General features: G+C 51.1%; 1 protein-coding gene across 1 annotated transcript in view; it reads right to left on the bottom strand.

Moving 5' to 3' along the window:
• TSPAN15 (tetraspanin 15) overlaps window positions 1-20,172 on the bottom strand; it is a 49,915-nt gene that overhangs the window by 16,736 nt on the left and 13,007 nt on the right. Inside the window, exons 2-3 of the mRNA XM_043596517.1 lie at window positions 5,498-5,683; window positions 4,141-4,215 (exon numbers count right to left, since the gene is read on the bottom strand). Coding sequence (XP_043452452.1) covers window positions 4,141-4,215; window positions 5,498-5,683 — 261 coding nt within the window. The remainder of the gene's footprint in view (window positions 1-4,140; window positions 4,216-5,497; window positions 5,684-20,172) is intronic.

Genomic DNA, 20,172 nt, shown 5'->3' with positions numbered 1-20,172 from the left:
CTCAATGGTGAAAAGTAAAAGCTTCTCCTCTAAGATCAGGAAGAGACAAATGTCCACTCTCACTACTTCTATTCAACATAGTCCTGGAAGTCCTAAGCCAGAGCAAAGAAATTAGGCAAGAAAAAGAAATAAAAGTCATCTAAATCGGAAACGAAGAAGTAACATTTTCTGTTTGCACACGACATGATCTTACATATACAAATCTTCGAGACTCCAGCAAAGATCTGTCAAAATTAATAAATGAATCCAGTAAAGTTGCAAGATACAAAAATCAACATACAAAAATCATTTGCATTTCTATACACTAACAATGAACTATCCAAAAAAAAGGAAATTAACAAACCCATTTACAATAGCATCAAGTTGAATAAACTATTTAGGGAGAAATTTAACCAAGGAAGTGGAAGATCTGTATACTGAAAATCATAAAACACTGATGAAAGAAATTGAAGACAACACAAATAAATGGAAAAGTATCCCTCGTTCACGGATTGGGAGAATTAATATTACTAAACTATTCACACTACCCAAGGTGATCTACAGATTTAATGTAATACCTATCAAAATTCCAATGGCCTTTTTTCACAGAAATAGAAAAAATAATCTTAAAATTTGTATGGAACCATAACAGACCTCAAACAGCTAAAGCAACCTTGAGCACAAAAAGTAAGCTGGAGGCATCACACTTTCTGATTTCAAACTATATTACAAAGCTATAGGTATCAAAATAGTATGGTATTGGCAAAAAAAAAAAAAAAAAAGACAAGACAAGACATACAGATCGACAAAACAGGATAGAGAGCCTAGAAATAAACCCAGTCATACCCACTAACTTTTGATAAAAGCACCAAGAATACACAACAGGAAAAAGATAGTCTCTTAAATGGTGCTGAGAAAACTAGATATCCACATGCAAAAGAATGAATTTGACCATCAGCTTACATCATACACAAAAGTCAATTCAAAACAGATAAAAGACCTAAACATAAGACCCGAAATTACAAAACTCTTAAAAGAAAACATAGGGGAAAAAGTCCTGCACGTTGGTCATGACAATGATTTTTTGGATCCGACATCAAATGCACAAGCAACAAAGGCAAAAATAAAGAAGTGGGACTACATTACACTAAAAGGTTTCAGGGCACCTGGGTGGTTCCATCGGTTAAAATCTGACTCTTGATTTCAGCTCAGGTCATGATCTCACGGCTTGTGGGTTCAAGCTCCACATCAGGCTCTGCGCTGACAGCATGGAGCCTGCTTGGGATTCTCTCTGTCTCCCCCACTCTCTCTCTGTCCCTCCCCTGCTCACATTCTCTCTCTTTCAAAATCAGTAACATTTTTTTTAAGTTTCAACAAAAGAAATAATCAAAAAAATGCAAAGACAACCAACAGAATGGGAGAAAATATTTGTAAACCATATATCTGATAAGAAGTTAATATCCAAAATGTATAAGGAAACCTTACAACTAAATAGCAAACAACAATGACAACAATTATGATCTGATTAAAAATGGGCAGAGGAACTAAATAGATGTTTTCGTAAAGAAGACATCCAGATGGCCAACGGGTATATGAAGAGACGCTCAACATCACTCATCATCAGGGAAATGTGAACTGAAACCTCAATGAGATACCACCTCATGCCTATTTGAATGGCTATTATCAAAAAGACAGGAGGTAACAAATATTGGAGGGGAGAAAAGGAAACCTTTGTACGCTGTAGGTGGGGGTGTAAATTGGCACAACCATTATGGAAAACAGTAAGAAAGTTCCTCCAAAAATTAAAAATAATGGTGCAATATATCCTTTGGCTATATATAGTACAGCATTGTTCACAATAGCCAAACTATGGAAACAACCTAAGTACCCATTGACGGATGATGGAGATATATATGTGTACATTTTTTAATTCATATATTTTTATTTTATTTTTTTACAGTTTATTTACTGATTTTTGAGAGAGAGACAGTGAACAAGCATGAGTCGGGGGAGGGCAGAGAGAGAAGGAGACAGAGAATCCCAAGCAAGCTCCCGGCTGTCAGTGCAGAGCCTGACACGGGGCTTGATCTCACAAACTGTGAGATCATGACCTGAGCTGAAATCAAGAGTCAGATGCTTAACCAACTGAACCACCCAAGAGCCCCTATATATTTTTATTTTTATATTGTATCGTACGTATATTCATCCATTGCATATACACACAATGAAATATTCTTTAGCCATAAAAAAAAAGAAGGAAATCTTCCATTTGTAACAACACGGATGGACCTAGAGAGCATTATGCTGAGTGAAATAAGCCAGTCAGAGAAAGACAAATACTGTATGGTATCACTTATACGTGGAATCTACAAAAAAGTTGGGCGGGGGGCGTGGTGGGGGGTAGTGGAGCCTGGATGGCTCAGTCGATGAAGAGTCTGACTTCAGCTCAGGTCATGATCTTATGGTTCGTGAGTTCGAGCTCCGTGTTGGGCTCCGTGCTGGCAGTGCAAAGCCTGCTTAGGATTCTTGCTCTCTCCTCTCTCTCTTCCCCTTCCCTGCTCATGCTCTGTCTCTCTCTCTCTCTCTCTCTCTCTCTCAAAATAAGCAAATAAACAAACAAATAAATAAATAATTTTTTTAAGAAAGGGAAACCCATAGAACCAGGGAGCAGAAAAGGAGTTACCAAGGCCGAGGCAGGAGTGGGGGAAGAGGGAGACGTTGGTCAGGGGTACGAACTCTGAGTTATATGACGAATAAGTTCTCGGGATCTAATGCATGTCGTGGCGACTATAGTTAACAACAGCATAGTCTGTATGTGAGATCTGCTGAGAATAGGTCTTGAGTATTCTCACTAAAGAAAAAACAAATTACCGTCTGAGGTGACGGGTGTGTTATTTCACTGGATTGTGGTAATCACTTCACATTGCACAGTTTGAATATATTACAATTTTACTTGTCTCCTATACCTCGGTGAAGCTGGGGTCGGGGAGGAGCAAAGAACTGAAAAAGAAGACTGAGCCGACTCGATCCTGCTGTGTGCTCTCAGTTTTCCCAACCTCTCTGTGCCTCCCTGACTCCACTGAGATGGGAATCTCCCCTCCCCTCTCCTGGAGTCCATGAAATGGAAAGAAGGCCCCTGGATTCCGGGGGTGGAGACAAGCCTGTGTTTAAGGCCCATCCCTGCTCCCACCCGGGCCAGGATCCAGCTGCGCGCATGAGGAGCTTGGTAGGAGTCAAACACCGGGTCATTTGAGGGATCCGGGATAGTGATGCTGCCTTGGGCTCAACTTCTGATAAGAGCGACAACCTGGCCACAGTCCTGATGCAACTGCCCCGCAGCAATGCCCAGGAGCGCCAGGGCCCAAGCTGTCTGGGTGGGGAGGGTGGAGGCAGGGGGTGGACAGACAAGGCAGAGGTTGTGCAGACTTGCCCTGCTCCTCAAGTCCCACCTCCGACACCAAGGCCAGGATGAAGACAAAGGAATGGGCTATGGGAGAAATGACAGAGCCGTGAGTTGGAAATCAGCCCTGCACAGCCACCAGCTTCTTGCAGGACCGTGGGCCAGTCCCTTCTCTTCTCCAGACTTCAGGACAGAGTTGCTAATGTGTAGCAAGAGTCCAACCGGGGGGGTCATTGCCACGCCAGGTTCTCACATGCATTCTCTCATCAACTCCTCACCCCACATCCCAAGAGCTAGGAATGATAACGCCTTGAGATCCTGAGGATCTGAGAGGCTAAGTGACTTGCCCAAGGTCACACAGCCCGTGTAAAGTGGCCCCTAAAGCATGGCCTACGAGGACCTAGGGGGTCTGTCTTGGTGGCCCTTGCGACTTTTCCTTCCATGCCTCCCCATCAGTTACCCACTTCAGCCCAGTGGCCCGCACACTGGTCCACAAACCTGCCAAGCTCCTTTCTGCTTCAGTGGCTCCCTCTGTCTGGACTTCTGTTCCCCCTGCGCCTTGCCTACCCCAGGCACTCACCTGTCACCTGTTCTGTTTTCTTGTTCTCTGGTTTACTTGTTCAGCGCCCGTCTCCCCAGCAGAATGGACGCTCCACAAGGAATTATCTACCCTACTGTCTGCACACCCCTAGTTGACAGCCCAGGGCACGCACGGTGGGAGCTCAGCATACACATGGCTGATACATGCACCAGAGGCCCACCTGGTTCCGGAAGATCAAGGCCACCACGCCACCAATGAGCTCAATTATGAGGCAAATCCCAAGGATATACATAAACTGAAAAACAAAATGCAGAGATTCACTTAGAGGGATGCTTCACTTAGAAGCATCCTTTGCCCCAAGGTCAAGTGCGATGAGGAGAATCCTCTCTGTTGGAGCTCCTCTGGCTCCCGGGCTTTTTCCTCCTTCCTCCTGTGAGGGCACGGGATGTGGACAGATATTCCCCGGGAAAACCCATCTCTGGGGCCAGTCAGTGGTCAGGAAGTGTGACTCAGCTGTCCAGGCCAGATGGTTGTTGAGGTTTATCCCACGGTCCTCAGCAGAGTCCAGGCAGAAAAACACCCTTCCTACCGCCACCGCCACCAGGAGAGCTGACCCAGAGTGGGCAGGCCTGACTAGATGGGCAGCCGCCACAGCATTTCCAGCTCTGCCCGCAGAGCCCCTCAGAAGTGGCGTCCCAGCACGCCCCCCCCCAGAGTGGGTGAGAGAATGTCTGAGGCTTGAAGGATATATCCCCCCACCCCTGCCCCATCACAAAGCAGGTATTGTCCAAACTGATGCCAGCAACTTCCAGCCTCAGGCAGCACCAACACACTGCTTATCAGGGCTTTTCGGACCTTCCCACGTGAGAGGTGACAGTGAGGTCAAACACACACGTGGGTACAGAGTGAATGGATCTGCCTACCCCGTACCCCCAGCTTTGGGGAGCCATCCCTCACTGTGCAGAATGGGGGGCAGGTAAGGCTGGCGCCATGGCAGGCACTTACTTGGCCCGGGCAGGCCCATCAGAGTCCTGGGACTTCGGCCATAGGTTACCAGGAAACGCTCTCTGGGATCAAGGGCCATAAACCCTCTATTGGCCTGAGATGCCTAGTGACCATTGCAAAGAGAGCCTGAGGACCCAGCCTGGCATCCAGCTGGGAGGTGGCGAAAGAGCAGGAGCCCAGGGGTACCATCTAAAGCCCTGGTCTCAGTGTGGGCTTGCTGATTACGTGAGCCAAGGACTCACCACCAACATCTTTGGGGTTTGCTTGCTCTCGTTTGAGTATGGTTTCTCCCACTCGCAGCAGAGAGTCTAGACCAACACAGGGTTTAAGTAAGAAGAATATTCAAGTCAGCCTTTATATACAAAAGTGGAGGTGGCCTGGTCTCTCTTGGGCCAACGTAACAGAGAGGTTGATCCAGGAAACCCTCTAGAAAGTGTGGTTTGAGGCAAGGACTGAAAAAAAAAAAAACAAACCGGGCTGCCCAAAGGCCCAAGGGCAGTCTCCCCAGTTCTCTAGGGACTCCAAGGACCGCCCCCCACCCACCGGCTGAGGGGTGCGTGGGGCCAACTCACCGCTTGGAGAAGGCACAGGTTGTCGCGGAGGGAAGCCAACACTCCAATGAAGGACACGATGAACATGATGACCCCCAGGAGGATGAGGATAATGGCTGGGGCCAGAAAGGCACTTTCAAGGGTTTTATATTTCTGCCGCTCAACTTCTGCGTAGATCCCCACCGACAGGATCAGGCCCCCGATCAGCTGCAGCAAGAAAGCAAGGAGTGAGAGCGAAGGACTGGCAGTCACTTGATTTTCCTACAAAGAGTTCGTCTGGGGGTTATGGTGCCCGTCACGGGGGGGCTCACCCCGGATGACCACAGACGAGGGAACGCGCTATGGGCTGAACCGTATTCCCCCGAAGTTCATACGGGGCACTGCTAACCCCCAGGGCCTCAGAATGTGACTATATTTGGCGACAGAGCCTTGAAAGAGGTAATTAAGTTAAAATGGGGTTATACGGGTGGGTCTTAATCCAGGATGACTGTTGTCCTTGTAAAAGGAAGAGATGAGGGACAGACACACACAGAGGGAAGACCACGTGAGGCCACAGGGAGAAGGCAGCCACTTACAAACCAGGGAGACAGGCCTCAGAGGAAACCAACCCTGTGAAACCTTCACCTTGGACTTCTAGCCTCCAGAGATGTGAGGAAATAGACTCCTGTGGTTGAAGCCACACGGTCTGTGGCGTTTTGTTACAGCAGCTGTAGCGCGCTGATACAGGCTCTGTTTGGAAATGCCGCGTTAGAGGCAAATACTGGTGAGTCGGGAGAAGGGCCACTGGTTGGAGGGTCAGAGGGCCTGGGTTTGAGTCCCAGCTCCGCCATTGCTAACCGTGGGCCTTAGACAGGTATTTGAGCCTACGGTTCCGTGTTGCCATCTGAAAAGCGTCAGAATGACACTTGTTTCTGCCCTGCTCACGCCCCAAGTTTCCGCAAGGCTTTCGTGAGATAAGGAAAGTGGAGAAACAGAAACCTAAATGCTCGGGGCCGCTGTAAGGACTACTACCCGGGCAGGTCACCCCGAGGACGTTTCAGAGCTGCTCAGGGGGACGGGCACCGCGCAAGCACCGTAAATATGGACTGTATTTGCAGAAGGACCGTCAGGAGGGCCGAAGGTTGGAGCAGGAGGAGTTTTGAGAGGATTTTTAAGTCAAATTCCTTGTTATCAACTTTCCCAACAGTGGAAAGACGACTCTTATAGCACTCCATCAGGAAAATTCAGGTGACAAAGTCCCCTTGGAGGGGCTCCTCCTTTCTCTCAGCCCGAAAACTCGCATACTAAATTTTCAGGGATTTTTTTTTTTTTACTTATTTTGAAAGAGAGAGAGAGCACGAGTGGGGGAGGGACAGAGAGAGAGAGAGAGAGAGAGAGGGAGAGAGAATACCAAGCAGGCTCCACGTGGTCAGCACAGCACCCGCTGCAGGGCTTGAACGCTGGAACCGTGAGATCGTGACCTGAGCCGAAACCGAGAGTCGGGCACTTAGCCGACTGAGTCACCTGGGCACCCCTAAATTGTCAGGGAGTGTTATCAGCTGACACCACTCCCAACCCTCAGACAAGTCTGGGGCTCCCTCGCCCGGGATCCCGTAGCAGTGTCCGGACTGACCCCCTCCAGCCCATTCTCCACACCAGAGTGACCAGGCAAACCCTCATCAGAGCAGGCTGGTTCTCTGTAAGAATAAAAACATCAACCTCGATCACAGACGATAGGCCCACATGACCTGTCTGAGCTCACCACTCCCTCTCCTCCTTTTCTCTGCTTTAGCAGCACTGGGTAAAACACGCTAGCGTATAACCCCAGGGCCTTTGCCCGGGCTGTTCCCCCTCCCCAGAATGCTCTGCCTCCTGACATCCACATGGCTCCCTCCCTCACCTCCCTCTTGTCTTTGCTCAATTGTCAGCTGCTTTGTGGGGCCTTTCTGGGCCATCTGATCTAGAAGGAGAAAAATCCCTCCCCCTGAAAGTCCTGACACCAGTCTCCCTTTTATTTTCCTCCTTTGCACTTACCAGTATGTAACAGGCAACTTTTTTCTGTTACCTTTTAATTGCTTGTCTTCCCCCGTAAGACTATAAGCTCCAGGTCAGGAGGGATTTTCCAACTCTTTTGGGCATCCCCAGCACCCAGAACCGTCCTGACATTTAGGTACCACCAGTGTTTACAATCCACGTGCGTTGAATGGATGCGAACCGGACTGTCCAACCAACCCCCTTGGGTTTGAGGCCAACGCTGTCTACCCAGTCTCCTGTCTGTCCAAGGACCCCGACATTCCATGCTACACGCTGCTGGGGGCAAGGACACCTCATTAGCTATGCTGCACTTCCCCTCCAAGGAGAAGCTGGTGTGAGAGAGTAACCAGAGCTGAGGTGCAGCCAGCTAAGGTGCCCGGAAAGGAAGTGAGGGATCATACAGACGGGATGTTGGCGAGATATGCCACGAACATAGCTACCCTAGAGTCACATCCAGAACACTGAGGAGGCCGCCCCTCCAGTTACTCACCGGTCTTAAATTGGCTCAATGTGCCTTCAAAATAGATCTCCGTGACTTCCTTCTAAAGAGCACTAAGACTGCATCCTGGGTAAAGGGAGGTGCCTGTTTTCCCCTCACTTTTGACAAGTAGTGAGGATGCCAAAAGTCAAACAGACCAAGCTTATTTAGAACCACCCCCCCCCCCCCTCATCACAGAGGATTGCCAGGAAGCCATCTCCCCCTGGGGGTCCTCTGTATTTGAAAAGATAATCCGGGATTACTGAGACCCACTTCCCCCCAGCCTGAAAGGAAGAACTTTCCAGCACAGGAGGTGCTAACCCAGCTGACAGACTCAGCCAGGAGTCACTTATTAACAAGTTGACCATATCAGGAAAACCATGAGTGAAACGATGTCATCGAAAGTACCCACTTGGGTAAATGTTTACATTTATAAGGCAGAACACACACACACACACACACACACACACGGAAAAACTTCTATAGGAAATAAAATCTACCTTTACCAGAGCAAGGTTATCTGGTCAGTTCACGCTCCAAAAGCCAGAACAAGGTAAAATGATTGTTCGAGGCCGTCCTGAGCCCTGTGGGTCCTCTGGGAACAAGAACAATCATTTTAAAAAGCCCAGTCTCCCCCTTCTGAATTACTGGACTGCTAAGGAATCGCCCACTGAACCCTAACCCTGAATCAGACCCAGAGCCCAGAGATCCCTCACCCCAAAGCTGAAGATCGTGCTTAAAGAAGACGGCACAGGATGGAAGTCTTCACAGCCCAGGCAGGGAGTGAATTAAATATGCAAGGACACAGTGTACTTGAGGGCTTCAGAGGTGGGGTTTTATCCTCTGTCTTGATGAAAAGTGAAATTCTCCTTCTGTGGCTGACCCAACAAGATAATATCTAAGTATTTTCAGAATTGCTTCCATATACTTCTGCGAATTTTGTGTTTCCTGTTTTAAAGATTTTTTTTTAAGTTTATTTATTTATTTTGAGAGAGAGGGAGAGAGCACACGAGCAGGGGAGGGAGAGAGACAGAGAGAGAGAGAGAATCCCAAGCAGGCTCTGTGCAGACCCCGATGCGGGGCTTGAATTCATGAACCGCAAGATCGTTTCCGGAACTGAAACCAAGTGTCGGACACCTAACCAACTGAGCCACCCAGACATGCCACTGTTTCCTGTTTTAAAGGAAAACAGGCTCTTCTGGGCCGGGGGGACCCAGGCCCTGACATCTAACTAAGCTGTCCCTCATTCCTGCCTAAGGCCATGCTTCTGGGTTAAGGTAGCCTGCTTTGGAAAACCATCTCCAAAACAGCAGAGCAGAACTGACCCCAGCCCTCTCCATAAAGGCAGTCAGTGGCTTCTTCTATTTTTACAAGCTCCCTAGAGCCCCGGGACCCACTCCAGAACAGCCTTGCCGGCAGGAAACAAAACTTCCTTTGGTCTGAGCTCCCTCCTGTTGCAAAGCATCGCATTTTCCCTGCCGGTCAGCCTTACAACATTTCCAGACCACCAAAGCCCTAGGAAAAACTCCTGTGGCAAACTTAACCCAAGCCTCCTGGCTCCACGAGCACTGTGCACTGAGTCGTCACACGCATACTTCTCCCGGCCCACCCACTTCTCCTGCCACCCCAGCCCCCCTAGCAGCCTGGCAGACAACCCCTGAGGCGGCTCCCAACTCAGCACAGGCCGCTCTGGTTTCCTCATTCAAGTGATCAAGGGGCAGTGGGCCTGGGGAGAGGCAGCCATACCCCCTTTCCAGGAACTTTAAGATTTCCAGTGATATTTACATATCCAATGACATCGGTTTATGTTTACATTTGAGTATAAAACTAACTGTCATTGTAAGCATGCGATCCCATCCAGTCCTCTCTGCTAATTATAGCCTTTCCCCCAAGGCTGCTGGGGGACCATTCCAGCTCCAGCCGGAAGCAAATGGCCCATCTGTCATGCAGGACATCTTCAGCTACAGACAGCTGGGGGGGGGGGGGGGCGGGCAGGGGGTGACCACATGGCCATGCCCATGTGGGGCCCAAAGCGGGGGGGATGCTGCTGGCAGCCACAGGCCAGGCCCAACGCCCCAGGCTTTGCAAGCCCTGTGGCATCATCAACAGGCTGTGCAGGAGCCCCGTGGTCCAGCATCAACTGGGCCTGAAGGTTCCCGCTGAGCCCTGCAGCTTGGAACCAGTTTCCTTCTCGGCAGGGAGAAACCCAGCTTCACACAGCTGCCGGGAAGCAGGAGGCCCTGTGACATTCCAGCCCCGGCGTCTCCTCCTTCAGGAAGCATCTGGTCACCAGTCTGCCAGCTCACTCCCAGCTGACGCATGTCTGCACTTACAGACCCGTTTCACCCCCAAAGGCACATACCAGGCACCTAGTATGTCCCAGGTCCTGAGGTCACAGGGGTCACAAGACCAGATAGGGGTCAGATAGGGGTCAGAGAGGTGGGAATTGACCTCTACAGTCCACTGGATGGAATTCAGCGGGTCTTTGAACTGGGGTCGGAGAAAAGGTCATACCTTTACTTTTGTTAACCTCTAGCTGAAATGTTTCTGGCACAAAAAAAGTTGCCGATTCCCTGGTCCATGGGAAGCGAGCTGCGATTCTTACCATGGAGAGGCACAGGGGGCTCTGGGAATTCCATAGAAAGTAATGGGGAGAAACAGAATGTCAGGAAATCAGGATGGGCTTCCTGGAGGAGTCAGTGAGTGTTTCCTGGAAGATCCCAAGAACGGCTCCATTCTGGAACTGTTTCATGAGGCCACTCAAGGCTCCAGAGTTCTCTGTTGGGCCCAAACAAAGCACTTTTCTGCGTTTCCGGCTTTGAAAGGATGTGAAGGGTAGCTAAACCCCAAGGCCCAAGAGAGATTTTAGATAAGACGGGGTGAGCAGGGCCCCTGCATCCGGCCAAGCAACCCTGAACCTCGCATGTACCAGCCCTTCTGCCCCGGGTCAGTCCTGCCTGGCCCTGGCCAGACAGCCCCCTCCTCCACAGGCTTCGTACCAGCTTCTCTCCCGTACAGACAGACGGGGGTGCCGGAAGGAGCGGCAGAGGGGAGACAAGAGGTGGGAGCTGGCGTTCTGGGCCTCCGTTACCAGCTCAGTGCTCCTGGCCACGTCACGTCTCCTCTTTAAGCCTCATTTTCCACCGGTAAAGTAGGGAAGCCCGCTGCCGCTTACAGAGCGGTTACGCTTACCAGCAGGCTGCATGCGCTATACCAGGTCAAGAAGGCTGGTCTGAGATGTCCTTGCAAAATACACCAGCGCCCATAGCGGGACAGCGCTGCGTTCTAGGATGACGCTACTGTCCAAGATCGTAGCCACTTGTCACGCTCTCGAAGTGTGACTCGTGTGCCTGAGGAACAAATTTTTCGTTTTATTTCATTGGGCTTAATTTGAATTTGACCACGTGAAGCTCGTGGCCACCATAGTGGACGGCACAGCCCTAGAGTGTGCCCCTCACCATTCCCCCGCAGTGGTCCTTTCTGAAGTCACAGAGGCCAGCCTTATTTAAAAACCATGTGCCCCAACCATCCAGCCACTACTAGAGAAGGTTCAATTAATATTCACTGACCTCACTCAGCAGAAAACAGTCTCTTTGCCCAGTTGCCCCAAGAAAGCTCAGCTCGTGCTGGCCCACTCCTCCTGCCCCTAAGGAAAGCAGGACAAGCAGGATCCAGAAGGTCCTGGCAGCGTCCCCAACCCAAGCTGACATAGGGCCCATTCTGTCTCCTCCGGAAGACTGCCAGCCCCACCCCAGGACCACTGAGCAGTATTCCCTGCCCTTGGGTGCTCGACCCGGTGTCCCGCCCTGGCCCCAGCCCTACCCACAGTCAGCCCGTGCTTGGGGAAACCAAACCAAAGGCAGCCCTTGGGGAAGCAGCAGTGGCTGTCCCCTCCTGCCGGCGAAGGATCCAGTCTCTGGTCTTCGTCACCGGACTCTGCTGACAACTCTGCCTTGACCCTGGACAGGACTTCTTTAAAACAAAAAAACTAGACATCAAGTGCAGAGAACCTGGTTAATTGCAATCCTTGGTCCATGACATTCTCTGACACAGCCCGCTTTTGCTTGTAATGTAATAAGCACCACTTATTATCCAGTTCTCCTGTCCCCGCTGATTTGGCACGACTCTGTTGTCACACATTAAGGTTCCACATACGCTTAGGTCTGTTTCTGGCTCCTTATCCAGTCCATCGGTCAACCTGGCTATCCCCAAACAAACCTCTCCGTCCCAGCAACTCCCGATTGGTAACACATCTGGGCATCTGGTAGGCCAATTGCCTCCTTTATGTCTTCTTCCCAAGTGGCCAGATATCCTTGGACATTAATTCTTCCATACACGTTTGAGAATCACTTTGTCAAATTCCACACACACACACACAAAAACCTGCTGAGGTTTGACTGGACCACATTGACTCCATAGATCTCTTTGGGGAGGATTGACATCTTTACTCTGTCAGGGCTTCTGGCCCATGGGCATGGTGTATTCCTTCTTTGTGTCTTCTTTATTATGACTTCTCTATAAACAGTGCTCTCCATCCTCCTCCAGGCAGAAATGGGGAAAGGCCTCTAGAAGGCTGGAGGGCCCGCCAGCTAGGTCCAGGGGTGGAAAACACAGAAAACAAACCTCTGGGAAGCAAGGTGGGCACATCAGTCTGTTTTGTGCCCTCTCCCGTCCCCAGCAGTCAGGTAGAGGCTCGATTTAGAAGACCCCTCCATGGACACAGAACGTTCCAGGCTACGAGGGAGCTAAGCTGGGAGGTCTGGCAGCCCCAGCTACAAGAGCCAGCCATGGCTGAGAGCGGAATTTCTAATTAAGAACCCCCACACGTACTGAGCACTGTGGGTAAGCGCCGACCCAGCTGGGCCTCTCCTTAGGAAAAGTTGGGGGGCAGACATGTGGGCAGTGGCAAAACAGATAACCAATAAGGATGTTCTGAGACAAGAGGCACAGCAATCAGGTCCTCCTGGGAAATCAGGAAAGGCCCATTGGGGGTTCCCACTATTGGACCCTCCACGAGGGCAGGGACCACCGGCCCAATGCACCTGTCGGAGGGATGAATCTGAGAAATGACCTTGCTTCGGATGCCCAGAAACCCAAAGAAGAAACCCCGGGGATCCCATTCCAGAACAGAACGTTCCACGGCTTACAGATCAGAGTGATTTATGGTTAATCTGAAACCCGGGGAAAGAGCCAAGGCAAAAGAGGAGAGTCCGGGGCAGATCCCCTCCACCCAACACACTCCTCTCCCTGGTTTCCTTTTTCCCTCTCCAGACCTCTCTCTCCCCCCCACGCCTTCACTGTGTCAGAACCAAGAGAGCCAGAAGCCACATCCTCCCGGGGCTGTGTTCCCATGACATCTGAGTGATTATCTCAGCCCCAGGTGGGTCCCAGCCAGGCGGGCTCATTAGCAGAAGCCAATCTGAACAGAAGCCACTGAGCCCTGGAATGCACCCTGGACAGGTGGGCCTGGCAGTGGGGACAGGAAGCCCCCCAGCTCTGGCCTCTGCAAGCAGCACCCTGGGCTCAGGGCTGTGGCTGTTGGCGGGAGTGGGTCAGGTGGCCCAGGCCGCCCCACCTCTCAGACCTTTTAAAAGGACACACAGGCTCACAGAGGTGGCGAAGGGGCTTTGTCCCAGACAACAGGCCCCGGCAGCCTTTCAGAGCATACACGTGTCTACCAGATACCGGGCCAGACATCCCCGATTCTTCCACTGGCCTGGGGCTTTTCCCAGAGAGAGCATGGGAATCATCCCTCAGAACCCGAAGCGAAGGCAAGAGGAACTTCAGGGATGGGGTCGGGGAGTAGGCGGGGGTCTCCTGTGACCTCACTTCTCCCTGACTCTCCGGGCTGCTGGAAGGAGAAGCTCCAGTAAAGGAGGCAGCTGCCTGGAAAGGACTGGGCAGGGCAGGGCAGGGCAGTGGCAGGGGAAGGAAGGGAAGAAGGGCTTCCCAGCATCAGCGCAGAGGGCATTGAGGCCCCACAGCCAGGCTACCGCCTCCCAAGGGTCACGTGGCTGGGTTGGGCATATACAAATTCGGCGTTGTCTCTACGCTAAGTGTTTCATGCTTCTTATCTTTAACGTGAGGTATAGTTTTATATCGAAGAAAAAAAATGAATCAAATTGCTTTTTATATATACGTGGCCCTCGGCTCGTTCTTTCCCCCTCTGCCCCTGAACTAGAGTTGGAAGGCGGAGGAGGCATTCAGAACACAAGTGTCAGTGCTGGGACACTTCAGAACTGCCTCCACGCCAAGGGCTCGTGACTCCAGAGACACGAGGAGACAAGGGGAGAGCGTCACACACTGAAAGGAGCACTGGGGGTAAGGGGAGACTATAATCCCAGCTCTGCCGCTGACTCCCATGTGACTTTGGGCAAGCCCCTTCCTATCTCTGGGCCTCAGTTTCCCTGCTCCAAAAAGGAGGGCGTTGGCTACAAGCTCTAGAATCCCTTCACTGCTCTAGAAGTCCATGAAAACTCACAAGAGAATAGCCCCGCCTAGAATCCCGGCCACTAGAAGACAGAATGTGGCCCGAAGTCTCCTCTCCTGGGGTCCTCTGCTCTCCTACCTGGTCCAGGATGTCACATTCGGCATGAGAAATAGCCCTACAGGGGACAGAGGTCCCCCCACCCCAGCCTCCACCAAGGCACGCACCCCAGGGCTGTCTCCTAGAGCAGCAATGGAAAGGAGATGAAGAGTTGTTTGGAAATAGTAAAGGTGTAAGGGGCTAATTAACACCCATCCTCCAAAACTCAGCTCAAAGCCCTCCTCCCCTGGGAAGCCTTTCTGGATCACCCCAGCAACAGGGATCTCTCTCCACTCCCGATCCCCTGTGAAACCAACAATGGGAAGCCCTCACTAGTCCTGATATTTACAGTATGAATGATGCCCATTGAACAGATAATTCCAGGTGTTTATTCCCTACTGCACACAGGCCACGATGGCAGGACCCCGCAGCACCCATGCCGTCTTTGACCTCAACAACTTCAGAGTCTTCACAGACTACGCCGAATCAGTTCCACAGGTTCGCAGGACGTGTGGTGGCTTAGCTCCCAGACCACACCCTCCCCACAGAAGCCACATGATAAGCGGGTAGGGCCCACACCGGCTCACAGTGGCCTGATGAGCCACAATGTCCCTGAAGCTCCTGACACCCAGCAGGTGTTCAATCAATGTTATTTCTCCTTCCACACTAAAGACATAGGACTGTTCTTTGGTTGCTGTGTTTTTTTTAAGTTTATTTATTTTGAGAGAGAGAGAGAGAGAGAGACAGTGTGTATGTGCCAGCTGGGGAGGGGCAGAAAGAGGGAGAGAGAGAGAATCCCAAGCAGGCTCCTGGCTGTTAAAGCCCAGTCCAAGGCAAGGGGAGGGGCTCAATCCCACCAACCGTGAGATCATAACCTGAGCTGAAATCGAGTCAGCCTCTTAACCGACTGAGCCACCCAGGCTCCCCAAAGATATAGTACTGGTCTAACACCGATGTTTCAAAACTCAAATCAGATGCCAGAAACCATTCCCCCTTTTAGAGACACTTTGGTTCACGGATAATTCGGGGAAAGGGGTGTCCCTATTCTGAATGCTGAAGGCAGCATTCACTGATTCAACATACATTTCTTAAGTACCTATTATGTACCAAGCCCTGGGAATAAAAAGAGAAGACGTAGTTGCTGCCCTCAAGACACCTGCTCACCAATACATGTAGCAGAGTTAGGGAAATACAATGCGGGAGTCGAGTGTGCAGAGGGGCCAGGGAGGAGCAGATGCTAAATCACAGGCAAGACCGGTGAAATCTAGGAAGGCTTCCCGGAGAAGGTGACGTTAATGGACTGAGTCCACGGAAGGCATGTAATAGACAAGCAAAGATTTCTGAAGTGGATGAGGGGTTTCAGATACCCATGAAGGTGCCATGGAAACAGCAGGTCGGCACAGCTGGAGTCAAGCACGGGTAGATGGAGGAACAGAGGAGGCCAGGCAAGCCCACAGCCGCCAGGCCACCAAGGCCAGGACTCTCGGATTAAACCCAAATGTCCATTCACTCAACATCTCTTCACTGAGAGGATTTGTAAGCCAGCGGTTCTCAACATTTTTCATCCCAGGACTCCTTTTCACTCTTCTGGAGTGGAGGCTCCCAGGGCTTTTATTTTTATGGACATCTATCAATCAGTTACTACCTAAGAAATTAAAACACATATTTTAAATATGTATTAACTCGTTTAGAAATACCAATAGATTTACGTATTAACATACATAGCATGCTTTTTATAAAAGATTTTCCAAAAACAACGGAGGGAGAAGAGGGGCACGGGCTTTACATTTTTGCAAACAGCGGGGGCTGATGGGAAGACGGCTGCTCCCCACTCAGTCCGCCGCCACGTCACCACGCTGTGCCCTGAAACGCTCCGCGGAACACCCCCCAGGATGAGGATGTGGGAGGCCAGCAACATCTCAGCGTCAGTCACTCTAAAAATGGTTCTGACTTCGCGGACCCCTAGAAAGGGTCCCCGCAAGGATCGCTGGAGGCGCACACTCTGAGAGCAGCTATTTGGGGAACGAGAGGCGGTGGGGGACACAGCTATAGCAGCGACCCAAACTCGAAAGTCCCCGCTCTTGGGGGCGGGGGTTCACATTCTAGCTGGGGAGAGACAAATAAGAAAAACGCAGTATGCCATGGTTATAAGTGCTATGGAGAAGAAAACAGGAAAGGCCAGGGAGGCTGGGGGGGGGGGGGGAAGGGGGAGGGGGAGACTGCCAGTTTAAATAGCTTAGTCAGGGAAAGTGACATTTGAGCAAAGCTTGACATAGGTGGAGGGCTCTCTACCATCCACGGGGATGTATGGATGAACGGTCAAGCAGCTACCAACACCTGGGAATGTGCTCCCGTGCTCACAGAAGAGCAGCCACGGGGTGACAGAGGGGGAGAGTGTGGGAGAGGAGGTCAGAGGGCAGGGGTGGGGCAAAGCAGCTGCCGGGAGCCTTTGAAGCCCCTAAGAGGACTCTGACTTCTGCTCTGAGTAGGTGGGAGGCACACAGGTTTCTAGAGGAAGGTCTGCCTGACTTTGATCTTTTTTGAATGATTATTTATTTTTGAGATGGGGGGGGGAGCGAGGGGGAGGAGGGGCAGAGAGAGGTGGGGACAGAAGATCCAAAGCTGACCCTGTGCTGACAGGAGAGAGCCGGATGTGGGGCTCTGAGTCTGAGCCACACAGGCACTCCCTGACTTTGATTTTTAAATGAGTTACTCTAACTGACTGCTGGGCTGGGAAGAGACAGGGTAGGTAGGGGTGGGGGTTGGGGGGCGTGGGGGGAGGGGTGGAGGTGCAGAGGGAGAACAGTCAGGAATCTCCTGCAGTCACCCCGATGCCAGGCGGCAGTGGCCGGGACCACGGTGGGCAGGAGGAGGTGGCGAGAAGCAGGCAGACTCAAGATAGATTTTGAAGTTGCAATAGGGAAATAGCTGAAATAACTTAAGCAAGGAGTCACATGCTCAGATTTGCTTTCAGAAGTTCTCTCACTGAACAGAACATTCACATGGCCCGAAGAGCCACCTCACAGCCCATTTGCCATCGAGGGGGAAATGCGTGTTAGCAATAGAGGGGGGCTGGCGGTCTAGCTTGGCACGGCTGGCGGTGCGGCGGCCAGGCATCATATGCCTCTGAACGCAGCATCCCGGACCTTCTGCCAAATCCCCTGTGCGGCGCTTATACGGGAAATGTGTGTGGCCTGAGCCCAACGACAAGGAACCTGTGAAACGAATCCAGAACGCTGGTGTTCTGCAGATCACCAGCCTGGAAGGCATCAAAAAGTCAAAAGCAGTGGGGTTGAACTAGATTGGGGGATTCCAGAGACACGCCACAGCCAAGATAATGTGTGAACCTTGAGTGCGTCCTGGTCGAGTCAAATATCTGTCCCAAAGGACATTTGAGGAACAACTGGGACATTTGTGGATATGACCTGCAGATTAGATGAGGTTTTATTTTACAGTGATTTTGTTTTTTTTCAGATGGAGAGTAGCAGCGTGTGGGAGAATGCCTTTTTTGGAAAGCTGAACGCTGGAGTATCTAAGAGTGAGGTCACAAGGCTGCAGCTTCCTTTCAGCTGGGTTGGCAAAAAAGCATTGCACGGAGAGAGAGAGAGAGAGAGAGAGAGAGAGAGAGATGAGGGAGAGAGAGAAATGTTAAGACAAGATGTTAACAATTCGTAACCAAAGGCATGCAGGTGTTCTTGAAACTCTTTCAACTTTCTGTGGGTTTAAAAAAATTGGGGTCGGGGGGGCGGCCCTGGGTGGCTCAGTCGGTTGAGCATCCGCCTTCGTCCAGGTCAAGGTCTCGCAGTTTTTGAGTTCGAGCCCTGCGTTCTGAGAGCTCAGAGCCTGGAGTCTGCTTCAGATTCTGTGTCTCCCTCTCTCTGCCCCTCCCCAGCTCATGCTCACTCTCTCTCTCTCTTGCTCTCGCTCTCGCTCTCTCTCAAAAATAAATAAGTAAACTTCAAAATAAATAAATAAATTTTTAAGTTCATTTCCCCTTTCACAATTCGATTGTGGGACTACTGATTTGAGGCTTCTCTAGCAACCAGGGTTCTCCAGCTTGCAAAGGAGAAAGGACCTCTCCTGACCCCACCCAACCACGCCCCAGTCATCAGAACCAGGGAACAAAAGAGTGCACCCTACATGCCCCTGGGCACGCGGACTTCCTGAAAACCTGCTGTATGCACTGGTTGTTTGCGGAGTGCCCCGTGATGTAGCAACCCAGGGCATGTCGGGTCTGCCCAAGCGGACTGTGTGGACAGCCAGCCCCGGGGGTTTGCAGCAACTTGGAGCCCCTCCCCCAGTGCCTGGCGCAGGGCCCAGCATGTGCAGCTGGTGATTAAGGGTGAACGCTCAGGGAGTCCCCAGCACGGCTTCCAACAGGAAGAGGGCTCACGCAGGCCCCCTCCACCCCTGCATTCCACATCACTACCCAGGCCCAGCAAGCCTTGCCCTAGCTGCGTTGCGAATTTCCCTAAACAAGCAGAGAGCAAGGCCCCAGTAGGTCTTGGTGGATGGGGCAGGCAAGTAACTCACGACCGTCCTGCCGGGCAGGATTCCAGAACGTACAACCTTCAGGGATTCAGAGGTACTTACCCTCATGTTTCAAGTGCACCGGGAAACTTTTTTTTTTTTTTTTTTTTTTTTTTGGCCAAAATGAGATTTGATGCAATGCACGAACTGTGGTGCTGTTGCCTGATTATTTTTAATGCAGCTCTTTGTATCGTCCTTTCACCATCTCTAATGTTTTAATCTTTTCACTATAAACCGTTGAGAAAGCGGGCAAGAGCCTTCTCTGGCCTGGAATGAATGCCCTAACCAAATGTATCAGTAACTGCTAACCAGAGCTAAATATAGGCTATAACAGGAACCTACCTATTATCCCTCCAAGAAAGCTGACTAGAAAACAGGCCCCCGTGGGCTCCGGGACAAGCTCCTGCCTATGTAGGAAGAGAGGCCTGGAGGAAGAGAGAAGGGGGTCACTCTTCACCTTCAGTTCCTCCTCCCCTGCTTGAAAAAAATTAGGACCAGAGAACACACACCACGAGCCATCACGACGCAATCCTGGCGCTCCAACTGCCAGCGGAGGGAGGAGGTGAAGGTTGCTCACCACTCGATGAGGCTGGCCTGGGGCCACCTGGCAAAGAGCACAGCCAGCCGGAGGCCCTCGGCCACTCAGGAGCTGTGTGACCTTGGACAGGCCACTTCCCTCTCTGAGCGCCAAACAGGAATGCTAACACCAACAGTCACTCAGAGGACCCCAGGAGAAAGAGAAACTCCTTTGTAAACTGTAAGGTGCTATAACACATCACGAGAACCCCCATTTTTTCTTTAAAAGTCAGCAGATACAAAGACCGTGTTACGTGCCTTCACCTGACCAGGAGGTACCTACTCTATTCCTTTCAAACAACTGCCGTTTCTTATTAAAATAAACACGATCCTGGGGCGCCTGGGTGGCGCAGTCAGTTAAGCGTCCGACTTCAGCCAGGTGACGATCTCGCGGTCCGTGAGTTCGAGCCCCGCGTCGGGCTCTGGGCTGATGGCTCGGAGCCTGGAGCCTGTTTCCGATTCTGTGTCTCCCTCTCTCTCTGCCCCTCCCCCGTTCATGCTCTGTTTCTCTCTGTCCCAAAAATAAATAAAAAACGTTGAAAAAAAATTAAAAAAAAAAAAAAAATAAACACG

Source organism: Prionailurus bengalensis, chromosome D2 (assembly GCF_016509475.1).
Source record: "Prionailurus bengalensis isolate Pbe53 chromosome D2, Fcat_Pben_1.1_paternal_pri, whole genome shotgun sequence".
NCBI lineage: Eukaryota > Metazoa > Chordata > Mammalia > Carnivora > Felidae > Prionailurus > Prionailurus bengalensis.
Note: the sequence above shows the minus strand (reverse complement) of the source record. Positions and strands in the feature narration are given on the sequence as shown.